This window comes from Sarcophilus harrisii, chromosome 4, assembly GCF_902635505.1.
Source record: "Sarcophilus harrisii chromosome 4, mSarHar1.11, whole genome shotgun sequence".
NCBI lineage: Eukaryota > Metazoa > Chordata > Mammalia > Dasyuromorphia > Dasyuridae > Sarcophilus > Sarcophilus harrisii.
The window spans coordinates 817,077-831,382 of NC_045429.1; the positions used below are offsets into that span (position 1 = coordinate 817,077).

At 47.1% G+C, this 14,306-nt stretch overlaps 1 protein-coding gene across 3 annotated transcripts in view; it reads right to left on the bottom strand.

Annotated features, from left to right (window-relative positions):
- Positions 1-14,306, bottom strand: part of AK5 (adenylate kinase 5) — a 179,300-nt gene that overhangs the window by 56,470 nt on the left and 108,524 nt on the right. For all 3 annotated transcript variants that reach the window (XM_031968858.1, XM_031968857.1, XM_031968856.1), the window contains exons 7-8: positions 5,961-6,051; positions 851-921 (exon numbers count right to left, since the gene is read on the bottom strand). In XM_031968858.1, the coding sequence (XP_031824718.1) occupies positions 851-921; positions 5,961-6,051 (162 nt within the window). The remainder of the gene's footprint in view (positions 1-850; positions 922-5,960; positions 6,052-14,306) is intronic.

A 14,306-nucleotide genomic window follows, 5' to 3' on the forward strand; every position in this document is an offset into this window, starting at 1 on the left:
ACCACACAGATCTTTACTAATGCTTCTCTCCTTCACCACTCCTTTAAGGGCCCAATAAATAATGTTGCCTTATGGGTAATGACAAGAGATTGAGATGTGGGAGAATTATTTGCTGAGAAAATTCAATTTTATTTCCCACATCTTAGACCTGTACATCTTTCTCAATTATTGGCCAAAGCAGCTACTAAGGGTGTGTGAATCATTTCTGGCTGCAGCTGTAAACAAATCACAAATGATTACAAAATGATGCCGGCTGGGAAGAGCTGGAGAAAATGTCATCGTTAACCTGACTGAGATCAGGGATTTGGAAGTGCATGGCTGTGAGCTTGGATGGGGAAAATGACATGCTTATTTCAATATAATTGCTGTCCTTTGTAATCCCTTGCATTTTATTTTATGCCTTTAAAAGCATGGTTCTCAGAGGGGACGACTGGCTTCATGAGATTGGCCCCCCCCCTCACCAAAAGTCCTTCTGCCTCTTCAGACTGCTAAGGGTCAAGACGGGCAGATAGCATGGAGCCAGCTCTTGCTGTTCTCTCATGAGAGACAACTGTAAACATTTCTGCCCCATAAATCAGCAAACACTACAGGTCAGGGCTTGATTTATTGCTTTGTTGATGGTCTAGACTTGAAAAAGTGATGGAGAATGGTCACAAGTCAGCTTAAACTCAAGGATGGTTCTTGCATCCCTTTCCTGTCCTCCTCTCCCCAGGCTGGTTGTTAGACTCCCCAGGCTGGTTGTTAGACTCCCCAGACGTTGTTAGAGTCTGGGACACAAGGAAGGCAAAGAACTTCAAGTATCTTTCTTGGGGTTCAAACCCCAACAGTGTGAGATAAAGGATGGTCTTACCTGGTCCTCCAAGTCAGACTCTGCATCCATCCCATCTCCAGCTTCCACCCCGAGGTCAAATTCGCTTGGCCCTGATGAGAAAAGGAAAAAAAAAACAGATTAGTACCGCTTTGGGGATCTGGCTGAATCTGCCTCTGCTGGAGTTCTAAAGGGGACACTTGCTGTTATTTCTGGTTATTATTAAACCTGGTTAAATCTGGTTAATTGAAGAAAAGCTGCAGAAACTGTCTATGGAAGCTGATAGATGAGTGTGGAGAAAGAGAGAGAGAGACAGAGAGACAGATAGAGACAGCAGAAAGATGGGACTAGATGGCCACCCAATTGAGTCATGTGACAACCCAACTAGCTTTGGAACTCATAGTGAAAATTCAGCTTTGCTGCTGAATGAATGAATGAATGAAAATGTCGTGAACCAAACACTGTAGTTCTGGACTCTGCCCATCACAATGTCTAGAGATTGGCTTCTTTGGTCGTATTTCTTGGGTCTTATGTCATGGAGAGTTCACATTTACCCAAACCTCACATTCTGGCCTCTTGGGAACGAGCTGCTTGTGACAAGCAAAATTTATCCAGTCCTCAGAGTAGAGGGCACCTTGATTTCCAAGTTATGGCTGATCCTGGGCTGAATTAATGTACACAGGGAGCCATCACCAGAGGGGATTGACTAGGTCGCTGTTCTAGGTGCTGAAATGTAGAAAGTATCTCCAGCCTATGCAGGCAGGAACCACTGTGTTGAGTGCCCAGGATGATTAATCCCATCTCCACATCTGTCAGCACCTCCTCCCTGAGCATTGACAGTCTTCCTCCTTCCCCAGGGTCTCGTCTCCCCCAGATCCCTCACCACATTCGCCAGTGGACCTTAAGTCCTGAGGTCTGAAGTGCCTCCCCTCCCCCAGTGGATTATTTTTGTTCCAGAATAAGAATTCTTAGTAATTTTCCCAGAGTTTCGGGCTGCATTAACCTTCTTGTGTCAGTCAAGGACCAAATTTGAACTGCTCATTTTCCTGATGAGCCCTCTGTGGTGCAGCTGATTAATCATCATTAACAAGCCTGGCCTGCAGAGAGCAATCTTTCACCTGGCTAGCCAGGAAAAGGGAATTAACAGTGGGGGCTGCCCAGGCTAGACCAGGCCCAAGCCAGAGCAGAAATGCAACTTGGGATCACTGGAAAAGAAGCAGCAGCAGCAGCCAAGGACATGTTGGGAAGATGGGGAAGTTCCTGGGCCATTCCTGGGCTTTCTCCGTGGCCGTTCCTGGTTTCTCTGTGGCCTCTATCCCACGGGGCTACCTTGATCACTCCTGCAAAGAGCCTGAGAAGTCCTTCTTGGCTTTCCTACATTTTCTGCTGTCAGATGGAAAGCATCGGGTACCATAATAGGCACTAGTGGGAGAGCAAGATAGGCGAGAGACTCCTTCATCAAGGAGGAACTCCTTGCTCCTGCTGAGATAGGAAGGGGCGGGGCTGGACTTTGGCACCCCCCTCACCAAAAGCAGCTCTGCCCCTTCCCCTATATGCGCTAGTGTGTGGGAGGGAAGGCCTGGGGTCTGCTCCTCCTGACTCTGAGGTGGAATTTCTGCTATATGGTCTCAGCTTCGTCTCCATGTCCCCAAGCACACAAGTCCCCAAGCCTTTCACTTGAGTTGATTGTCTAGACTTAATAAAGTGATGGAGAAGAAGTGGATAATGCAAATTAAGCTTAAAAGTGTACTTCGTCAGTTTTTTTTTTCCTGGGAGGGGAGGAGAGCTGATTGTTAAGCATTTCCCACTACACTCTTGCTTAGGGGCCAGTTCTGTCTTTACCACTAGCCCGTGGTGTCCAGGCAGTAAGAGATCTTTCGGGGGGAGGAGAAGGGTCAGGAAAAGTTTTGGGAGGATGTGACTCTGAGCTCAGCCCTGAAGGAAGTGAAGTTGAAGATTGAGTCAGAGCTGAGGAGGGAGTGCCTGGAAACTGGCTGTATTAATGTATGGTGATGGGAGATGCCATGTTAAGTACAGAAAACAGCTAGTTATCTGGTCTGTACATGGCAGAGAGGAACATGGGAAAATTGGGGGTATTAGGTTGTGAGGGGTCTCAAAAGCTTTGCTGCATAACTGTGTTTGACTCTAGGTGCAACAGGGACTTTGAGCTCAGTCAGCAGTCGGTAGTCAACAATTACAAAGTACCCACTATGTGCCAGTCACCTGCCCATCGCCCGCTGGCTCGCTCCTCCTGGATGTCCCTTGGCCATAGTAAATCCCAAATGCTCCGGAGAGAACCTGGGTCTCTGAGAGCAGCACAGGCCGGGAAGATATGGCGAGCTTGCCTCTACACTGGCTGGGGATGGTGAGATTGACTCCGGTGGTAGGGACAGACGGTCCAGGTGGACCTGGTGGGTACCTCCATTTATGTAGAGAGGTGCAGGTACTTCCAAGGGAAAATATGGATTTGGCCTTGGCAAAGACAATCTGTTAAGCAGGCCGACCTAACCTACTGATGTGTCTTCTTTCCAGCAGAAATCTAATATAAGATGAAAAAAATTCATTTGTAGCATCCTAGAACCAGAGGTCTTCCAGTCCAGCCTCCTCTTTCCACACATAGGGAAACCGAGGCTCAGAGAAGTAATTTGATCCGGCCACGATCATGGAGGTAACAGGCGGCCGAAGCGTGGCTAGGAGGAGTCCTCCTGGTGTTTGAAAGACCAGTTGTCCTGGCAGCCTGGGGGGAGGGGAGGATGGTAGAGACCTCCGGGTCAGATGAAATGATTCCAGACTGAGGGCTTTAATCAAGCCCCTCCCTATGGGCGGCTGGTGCTCCTGCAGAACGGCCGGAGCGGTGGGCATCCCCCGTGGGAAGCCGATGAAATCCCGAGCCATTTCATCCATGCCTCGGCTGTCCTCTCTATTAATTACCGTGCTCACTTCTGGTAGTTGTCATCAGGTGCAACAGGGGAGCAATTAAGCCACGGAATAATCCCGTTGCTGGGTTCTGCCAGTGATTAGCCAGCGGTAGCCCGGGCAGCCGAGTGAGGAGATATTTGCTAAGGAATCAGGAACTGCAGAGAACAACATGAACGTTTCTTTCCAAAGGATTTTGACACAAATGTCATCCTATCACTTAGCTGCGCAATTTGTTTTGTACAAGGTGTTGCTCTTGGCAACAGGTTTTTTATTTTTTAATTTTTTATACATCATAGCAGCTGAGGAGCAGCAGCCAAGGATGTAATTATAAGGCAGGAGGAATGAGTAGCCGCCTTTTCTCCCACGTGTGTGGCTCGATCGGTTGCCAATGGGTGTTGAAACAGTGGTTCAAGACCCGCCGTGCAGGGAAAAGGTCGATCCCGAGTGGTCGGGCAAGGGAAACATCATGTGGGTCTGTAGCCCACAATGGGGCGGCTGCTTCTCGGGCAGAGAGGCCGGGCAGCTGCCAGCGAGTTCTCCCCTCCCCTCTTTGATCGGGGGCTCCACTGCTTTCCAGACCTAGGAGCGGCCTTCCAGTGTCCCCATCTCGGGCTCTAGGCACTGGCAAGTGGATAATGAGGGGGGTTTTAGACAGAGAAAGGACCCACCACCTCCCTCTGGTCCCAAACGCCAGAATTTAACCTGGGGAGTAAGTGCATTCCTGGCCCGGCTGCTGAGGCTATGGGGAGGAGGTTCTAGGTGAGGGAGAAGGGGAAACACTCACTCAGGGGAATCCAGGGGACCACAAGAGCAGGTACCAAACATTGCCAGTGTTGGGCTGATGGATTTGCCACACGAGAGGGAGAAGAGAAGGACTGCTCCCGGGCCTTTGTCCGGGTGGTCCCCCCTGCCTGCAATGCCCCCTTCTTCACCTGGACCTTGTAGCTTTCCTCAAGCACAGACAGGATCCCCTGGTGACTTTTCCTCGCTCCCCATTGCAGTTTCCCTGGAGAATCCTTGGAAGGCGGCGGTCACCTCCTTGAGAGCGTTTTGGGTTTTGCAGCCTCTGTGCCCAGACCTGAACTGTACTCGTTGCTGAATAAATGTTTGCTGAGGTCAATTGAATGGAGTCCGTTCCAGATCCAAGACAAGGAGCCGGGCTTCTCTGGGATCCAGTAAGCCTCGGCTTCCTTTCCAGGCATGGGGGGGGGGGTCCCGGGGGAGCCCCCGCCCCAGCGCTTGCTCCAGAATCACTTTGTTGAGGCAGAGGATGCCTTTGTCTTCCTCATATCAAAGGGCCGGGGGGCAGCCCTTCACCCAAAGGGGTGAATCCTGTGGGAACCTCTCTGAGAGTGCAGCCCCTGGATGCTCTGGAAAAGCACAAGGGCACCCAACGGTGCCCCCACAAGGCTCAGGCTGGTGAGTGCTCCCTGGAAGCTCCATTTTGAGGGAGTGCTCACCCCTCACTGTTCCCCACAGTCTGCCCCAGACTTCAGCAAGAGTGTTCCCAGGGACTTTCTCTCTTCCACCCTTGGCTACTCAGCTCCCTTCTAGGAGTTGTTTTCCCCCATTAGAATGAAAGCACCTTGAGGACAGGGGCTGTTTTTTTTTTTTTTTTGGGGCTTGGATTTGTATTATTCCCTCTCTCTCTCTCACCTCCCCATCCCCCTCTTCCTTCTCATCTCTTTCTCCCCAGCTATCTCTTTTCTCTTGATTTTCTCTCCCTCCCTTGCCCCCCTTCCTTTCATTCCCTGTCCCTCCCCTCCTTTATCCCCTTGTTAACTGAGTCAGGAGCAAAGCTAAGACCTAAGGCAGTCTGCTGAGCCTGGGCTTTTGGGCCCAAGGGAGTGAGGGCCGCCGAGGGCCCCACGGAGAGGCGATCACCACGACAGAGACGTCAGATCATCGCGACAGAGACTGCGACAGAGATGCCAGATCGCCGCGACAGAGACGCCAGATCTCCGCGACAGAGACTCCAGATCATCGCGACAGAGACACCAGATCGCTGCGACAGAGATGCTAGATGGCAGCGACAGAGACGCCAGATCGCCGCGACAGAGACTCCAGATCGCCGCGACAGAGACAGCAGATCTCCGCGACAGAGACGCCAGATCTCCATGACAGAGACGCCAGATCTCCGCGACAGAGACCAGATCATCACGACAGAGACGGCCAGTGAGACAAGCGCGATCGGCGCGACAGCGGGCTGGGCGCCCGGGAGTGGATCACGTACCTGCCGCAGCCTCTGAGGGCGGGAACAGCTTGCTGCTGACGGCCATGCTGATGTCGGAGAACACCTCGTCTTCGTCTCGGTCAGCATCGAACTGCAGGAAAGAAGAAACACCCTAATTTCGCTTCATATTGCTTTTAAAAATACACTTTGGGGCATCTGGGGGCGCAGCGGATAGAGCCCCAGCCGAAGTCAGGAGGACCTGAATTCAAATGTGATCTCAGACACTTTTCCTGGCTGTGTGACCCTGGGCAAGTCACTTAACCCCAATTGCCTCAGGGGAAAAATACACTTTCTTGCCCTCTGTCCGTTTCCCACCCTATCCTGTCAGCACGTATTGAGCCCCTCCGAGCCGGACATTATGCTAAGTGCTGGAATACAAAAAGAAGCAAAAGAGGGCTCCTGCCCTCCAAGGGCTCAGAGGGAGGAGCCAGTGTGCAAACATATATACAAAGCAAGCCAGAGAGGGGGAGAGAGAAAACAATGAACTAGTCTATATGAAAAGCCATGTACGGGACAATTAAGAAAGACTAAATGGAGGGAAGGCACCGGAGGTCATAGGAGTTCAGGAGGATTTCCTGTAGAAGGTGGGATTTTAGGTGGGACTTGAGGAAGTTAGGGGCATGAAGATCAATGAAGGAGTGAAATCTGACATTTATCCACAGGGCTTCACGGTCAGAGCTCCCTGCGGAGGACTTGGAATCGGGGCTTTCTAGTTCCTCTTTGGGCCCAAGCTCAGCCAGAATTTGGGGGCGTAGCATTTCAGTAGTGATGTGGCAGTTGCGGCCCTCCCTCCCTCCCTCCCTCCCTTTCTTTCAGAGGTAGGGGATTACGGGTGTGGAATCTGCACATGTTGCCTCAGTTGCTGTGTTAATTTTGCAGAAATGCCCCCCCCCCCTTTTTTATTCTTTGTTACAAGGAATGGTTTGCTGGGTGGAAGGAGAGAGTTACTTAGAAATCAGAACCTGCTGATATGTCCCCTTTATTCCTAATCATTTCCTGAGCTATTATCTCCCCTCCTCCTCCAACAGATACTCAACAAGCTGGGACAGAGGGGGGACCATTGTTCACATCTGGAGTGAGAGAAGGGAGAGGGTTGCTCCTCCTTGGGGGCTGAGCTGCCTTATGGGTATCTGACCCAGGGAACCAACCACATCATTTCATTTCCATGAATAGTCACTAGGGGCGCTGCTGTCCTGGTTCTGTTACCTGGATCTGTAGCAGTGCAGGGAACTCTTCATGTCTTTTTGATTTCCTTACTTTGGTCCCTGCTTACAATGACACTGTTCTCTTAGATTCACATTTCCCGGGGTCGGGCTGATTTCTTTTGATTCCCACCGAAAGTTCGGGATTGAAATTTGTCGACTCTTTCCAATTTACCTTGTACATAGTTCCTTTTGTCACTTCCCTCATCAGAGTGGGAATTTCTTGAGGGCAGGAGCTTTTCTTTTTTAACTTCCTTTGTATACATAGTGCATGGCACAGAACAGATCCTTAACAAATAATGTTTGTTGACTGACTAAAAAATACACAGACCTTTCTTTCAAGACAGCTAAGTTGGGAACCGAGTGCTTCAGGTAATTCCGAAGTATTGCAAGTACCCCCCAGTGGTATTTATTTTAATCAAGCACGACACTGGCACCAAGCGCACTCTGAATGAATCCCAGATAAGCCCTGGGGGGTCGGGGTTTCTGTTTGTTTGTGTTTGTTCTGTCTACACCCTTAGGGATTGGCCCATATTTCATGTACAATTTAACTACCACTTGTTGGATTGGAACATCAAGTTTTTGAGTAAATTTTCTAGCCTGGAAAAACCCAAAGGCCAATCGCAGAAGAGAGAGTGGGAGAGCTGATGTGGATGGAGGCCTTTGGTGACAAGTTGCTTTTACCGAAATGTAGAACAGCAATTACTTAGGGACAAGTGAATGAACAAAGACAACGTTTTGGCGTCAAGCACTAGAGATACAAAAGTCAGATCGTCCGTGCCCTCAAAGAGCCTATATTCTACTATAAGACAACATAGACTGGAGAATGGGGTGCATTATGGTCTTCGAAGTCACAAAGATGGTAAGTGGAACTTTAGGAGAGGCCATTGACGTGTTCTTTCTAGAGCAATGTGGAGCAATGACGAGCAAGAGGAAGAAGAGGGCTTGGTCCCAGGACTGTAGGGCTCAATGGCTTCAATCCTTGTAGCACACCATGGAAGAATGATAGCTGAAATCCAGCCAAGGCTGTCCTATTCTTCCTCCTTCCATGGAGGGAAATCACTGAAAATTTATTGGAGGGATCCCAGAGGAGCCACCTCCCTGGCTCTGGGCAAATGTTGGAACAATGACAACAAAAGGCAAGGGAGAAAGGCTCTTAGCTAGACAGACCCCAGATAGAGAAATGCCTAACTGTGGCACTGTGTTTTTTAAATTAAGCATGCCTCTGCCCAATACATTTTTAGAGGCACTTTGCTTGGTGAAACATTGGATAAAGGACAGACTTGGGAGTTAGGAGAACCTGAGTTCAAATTCAGCCTCAGACACTTAGTTGTGTGACCCTAGGAATAGCCCTTACCGGACTGTAAGCCCCATGAAGGCAGGAATCCTAGTTTCCCTAAGCCTTTCACCTCTCCCAGGGTCTAGCCCAAAGAAGGGAAAGGCTTTGAGCTGTGATTTCACTGAGATAGGGAACTCCCAGGTGGAGAACTTTCTTCATCAGTGCAGGTTGGCAGCACACCCAGAGTGTGTCAGCAGCGGAATCTGAATCCGGGTCCTTGTGTTCAGCTCTACTTCTGCCCTTTCAGTCTGTCAGCATACAAACTAGAGAGAACACAAACAACCTCCCCAGTCCCAAGGCCATCTCTCTGTCCCCTCCTTTTTTGATAATTTTGATGAGGATAGTGACTGATAGGCTGACTCTCTATCTATTCCATCAAGCTGCCTCTGCATGCAGCAAACACTTAATAAATGTTTATTGAACTGATGTTAAAGGTAGGAAGGGAAGGTCTTCATCCTGGCTCTCAGATGTGTTATTTCCTCCATATAATTTAAGCTCCCTATAATTTCAGGCAGTACCTCTTGGAGGAAGCCTGGTATTGAACGCCCGCAATTGTTGCTCCCGCAGAATGCAACATCTGTACAAATCTGTACAGCTGAAAGGTTGATTTGTTTTTCCTTTTGTGCAGGAGAAAGATGGGGGTTAAGAAAGTCTTTAATGGAGAATTCTAACCAGGGTCCCCATTGCATCTACAACATGATCTCACGGCTGATTTCCCGGGAAAGGGGAGTCTGGGAGAGGGCATGGAATCACCGAGGTGGCTGTGGCTGAGAGGAGGAGGAGGGTGTTGTCTGGTTTCCATTACTGCCACCTTATATATTGCATCAATCCTCCTCAGAGACAGGACCATCAATTTTCTTTACTAATAATGGCTATGTTTATACAGCCCCCACCATGTGCCAGGTGCACAATTATTATCTCACTGGATCCACACAACAACGCTGGGAGGGGCAACTGTCACTCTTATTTTACAGATGAGGACATTGAGGCAAGAACCTTGGCCTGGGTCTCAAAGCTAGTAAGTGTTTGAGGCCAGATTTGAAGTCAGTTCTTCCTGTCTCAGTGATATTGTGAGTGATATCGTTGTCTCCCATTTTAGTGATGAGAAAACTGAGGCACAGATCCTTGAATAACTGGCCCCTTCTAACCTAGACTGCACCTGTGGGATGTGAGCTCTGATGCCAGATTGCTCTGTGTTGCTATAGAAAGGATACCAGAACAGTGCTGAGTTCCAGTGCCAGTCCTGTACAAGAAGCGGCCTAAGGAAATCACTTAATGTCTCCTGACCTCAGATTTTTCATCTGTAAAATGGAGAAAATCATTGCAATTCCCTTTCAGGGTTGATGTGAGAATCAAACGAGATCATATTTGTAAAAAGACTGTGAACCCCAAAGTGCTACATAAATGCTACAATTAATTAAGATGCGGTGACAGCATATTGATAATGCGACGATTCATACGAGAATATTCGGACATGGGGACGGGACCGGAGACAAAGCCTGCTGGGGATGGGGAGGAGGTGAGGGGTAGTGCAAAGGCAGGCTGGAGCGGTATCATGAGGGCTTTCAACTCAGGCCAGGGAGTTTAGAGTTGATTCTAGAGGCAATGGGGAGCCACTGAAGTTTACTGAGTAACAGGGTGGGGATTGATGACATGATCTCCTGGTCGCCCATGAGAAGGACAGATCGTAGTGGTCAACAGAGCCAGGACAAGGGTACAGGAGGCGAGGGGGACGAGCGCATCCTGGGCTGACTCACAACAATGTGAGAAGTGAGGTACAAGGGATGTCACAGAGGCAGAAAAGAGGGATTGGTCAACTTGGATCCTTAGGGAGATGCTGAAGATAACATTGAGACTGTGAACTTGGGAGGAGGGGCAGGCTTGGGCTGGTTTGGAGCTGCCTCTGGAAGCCATTCCAAAGTGCCCACGAGGCAGCCACGGATGTGGAACTGGAAAGACTGAGGAATATATTTTTTAGAGGCACTTTGCTTGGTGAAACAGTGGATAAAGGACAGACTTGGGAGTTAGGAGAACCTGAGTTCAAATTCAGCCTCAGACACTTAGTTGTATGACCCTAGGAATAGCCCTTACTGGACTGTAAGCCCCATGAAGGCAGGAATCCTAGTTTCCCTAAGCCTTTCACCTCTCCCAGGGTCTAGCCCAAAGAAGAGAAAGGCTTTGAGCTGTGATTTCACTGGGACAGGGAACTCCCAGGTGGAGAACTTTCTTCATCAGTGCAGGTGAAACAGTGGCTCCCCAGAACTGGAGCTGAGGGCGCGGAGCCAGTGATTAAGCCCTTGGGAAGTGGTGAGATCACCAAGACGATCCCTCAGCCAAGTCCACAGATAGGGGTGCAATATGGATGATATTGTGTCAAAGGGGACTAAGAAGTAGAGATCAGAGGGACAGGAAGACAACCAGGAGGGAGTGGGCTGGGATGAGCAGAATTAACAGTTTGAGCGGCCACAAGAAGGTCAAGAAGGAGAAGGGCCGAGAAAAGGCTTCTGACTGGACCTTTCAGAGCTCAGTGGTAATTCTGGGGGGGAGCAATGAATCCAGAGGTGGGGTTTGTGTAGTGAGTAGTGTTAGGACCAGGGCAAAAGGCATTCTCCTTCTTCTTCTTCTTTTTTTTTTTAAAGCTTTTGAATTTTCAAAACATATGCATGGATAATTTTTCAACATTAACCCTTGCAAAACCTACTGTTCCAATTTTTCCCTGCCTTCCCCCCACTCCCTCCCCTACATGACAAGTAATACAATACATGTTAAACATGCTAAAAATATATGTTCAATCCAATATATGCATATATATGTTTATATAATTTCTTACTGCACAAGAAAAATCAAATCAAAAAGGAAAAATGAAAAAAGAAAATAAAATGTAAGCAAACAACAACAGAATGGTTGAATCAGTTCACAACTCACCAACAATGCATTGGTGTCCCAGTTTTCCCACATCCCTTCCAACATTTATCATTGTCTTTCCCTGTCATCTTAGCCAATCTGAGAGGTGTGTAGTAGTGTCTCAGAGTTTTCTTAATTTGCATTTCTCTGATCAATAATGATTTGGAGCATCTTTTTATATGATTGGAAATAGTTTAATTTCTGAAAATTGTCTCGTCATATCCTTTGACTATCAATTGGAGAATGGTTTGAATTCTTATAAATTTGAGTCAATTCTCTCTAAATTTTAGAAATGAGGCCTTTAGCAGAAATTTTGAATGCAAAAATATTTTACTAGTTTATTGCTTCCTTCCTAATCTTGTCTGCATTAGTTTTTTTCCAACTTTTTAACTTAACATAATCAAAATCATATAGTTTGTGTTCAATAATGAATTCCAATTCTTCTTTGCCACAAATTCCTTCTTTCTCCACACATCTGAGAGGTAAACTATCCTTTGTCCTTCTAGTTTACTTAAAATATCATTCTTTATGTCTAGATCATAAACCCATTTCAACTTTGTATTGATTATAGTATTAGGTATGGGTCAATGCCTAGTTTCTGCCATACTAGCTTCCAATTTTCTCAGAAGTTTTTGTCAAATGGTGAATTCTTATCCCAAAAGCTGGGGTCTTTGGGTTTGTCAAACACTAGATTACTATAGTCATTGACTATTTTGTCTGGTGAGCCTAACCTATTCCACTGATTGACTACTCTATTGCTTAGCCAATACCAAATGGTTTTAATGACCGCTGCTTTATAATATAGTTTTAGGTCTGGCCCAGCAAGGTCACCTTCATTTGCATTTTGTTTCATTAATTCCCTTGAAATTCTTGACCTTTTGTTCTTCCAGATGAACTTTATTATTTTTTCTAAATCTGTAATATAGTTTTTGGGGAGTCTGATTGGTATAGCGTTGAATAAGTAGATGTATTTAGGTAGTATTGTCATTTTTATTATATTTGCTTGGCCTACCCATGAACAATTGATATTTTTCCAACTGATTAGAGCTGAGGTTATTTGTGTGGAAAGTGTTTTGTGGTGGTGCTCATATAGTTCCTGACTTTCCCTCGGCAGATGGATTCCCAAATATTTTATATTATCAACAGTTATTTTACATGGAATTTCTCTTTGTATCTCTTGCTGCTGGACTTTGTTGGTGATGTATAAAAATGCTGATGATTTATGTGGATTTATTTTGTATCCTGCAACTTTGCTAAAGTTGTGAATTATTTCTAATAGGTTTTTTAGTTGATTCTCTAGGGTAATCTAAGTATACCATCATATCATCTGCAAAGAGTGATAATTTGGTTTCCTCCTTATCTCTTCTAATTCCTTTAATCTCCTTTTCTTCTGTTATTAAAAGACATTGTTCTGAGTAATGGACAACGAGAGGCTAACTCTACAGGTGAGATTTGGAAAGTAAGAAAGGGGAGTCATATTCAACTCTCCATGAATCCATTTAGGGTTTTCTTGGCAGAGACATTGAAGGAGGTGGCCATTTCCTTCTCCAGCTCATTTTACAAATGAGGAAACTGAGGCAGAATAAAGTGACTGGGCCAGGGTCACACAGCCATTATATGTCTGAGGCCAGATTTACATTCAGGCCTTCTGTCTACCATGTATCTCAGTATCGATTTCTGAAGATTAATTGAGTTGAGAAGGGTATTGAAGGAAGAGGAGGATGACCTGCCTTTGAATACTGTCTGCCAAGACCGCCTTGGTGTCTCCTCTTGGATGAATCTCTTGAACACTCTGTGCTCATTTCATGATCTAAAATCATGATCAATTCTGATGGACGTGGCTCTTCTCACTAATGAGATGATTCAGGCCAGTTCCAACGCTCTCATGATGAAGAGAGTCATCTGCACCCAGAGAGAACTGTGGGAGCCGAGTGGGGATCACAGCTTAGTGTTCTCACTCTTTTTGTTGTGGTTTGCTTGAATTTTGTTTTCTTTCTCATTTTAAAACTTTTTGTTCTGATTTTTCTTGTGTAGTGTGATAAATGTGGAAATATATATAGAAGAATTGCACATGTTTACCCTTTATTGGATTACTTGCCGTCTAGGGGAGGAGGTGGGAAGGAGGGAAGAATTTGGAACAAAAGGTTTTGCAAGGGTGAATGCTGAAAATTATCCATGCATATGTTTCAAAAATAAAAAGCTTTAATAAAAAAAGAAACAGAGGCAAGGGGCAAGGCTCCACTGAACAACTTCATGATGAATTGAATTAATGAGGAAATCAGTTAATTAGGGCCACTCATCTCCCATCTCCCTCCTTTGCCAAACATTAGTCAGCTGGCCAATAAGCACTTATCAGGTGCTTACTGTGTGTCACACAGCGAGGATGCAAAGAAAGGCAAAGGACAGTTCCTGTTTCCATTAAGTAGGCACTTAATGAAGGCTTGCTGATTTAGGGGCACAATTGACTTCTATACCCAGCCAGCATTCCTTGGGAGTTTGAAATAACAGTCCTGTGTGCCTGGGAGTCAGCCTCTTGCCCTCTCTGGGGGACGTGATCTCACAAGTAGTAACACTGGTGGCTCAAGCACCAGACTTGGAGCCCTAAAGTCTTGAGTTCAAATCCAGCCACTCTGCTACGTGGCTCTGGGAAAGTCAACTTCTGTCTACCTCAGTTTCCTGCTCTGTGCAATGATAAAAGAAAGGAACAGTCCCTCTCTCTTGGATTTGTTGGGGGCGTTCCTCCAGGAGGCCGTGCTGCCAGCCTGAGCCTCTCCCAAGCCGCACTCGGGGAGTTATTTAGGGTTCTCAGAGTTTGCATCTCAGGGCCTTAGACACTTCTCCCCTCCCTAATTACTGGGCTCCATTCTTCCCAGGGCAGCGATCCCTGCCCCCGGATGTGTC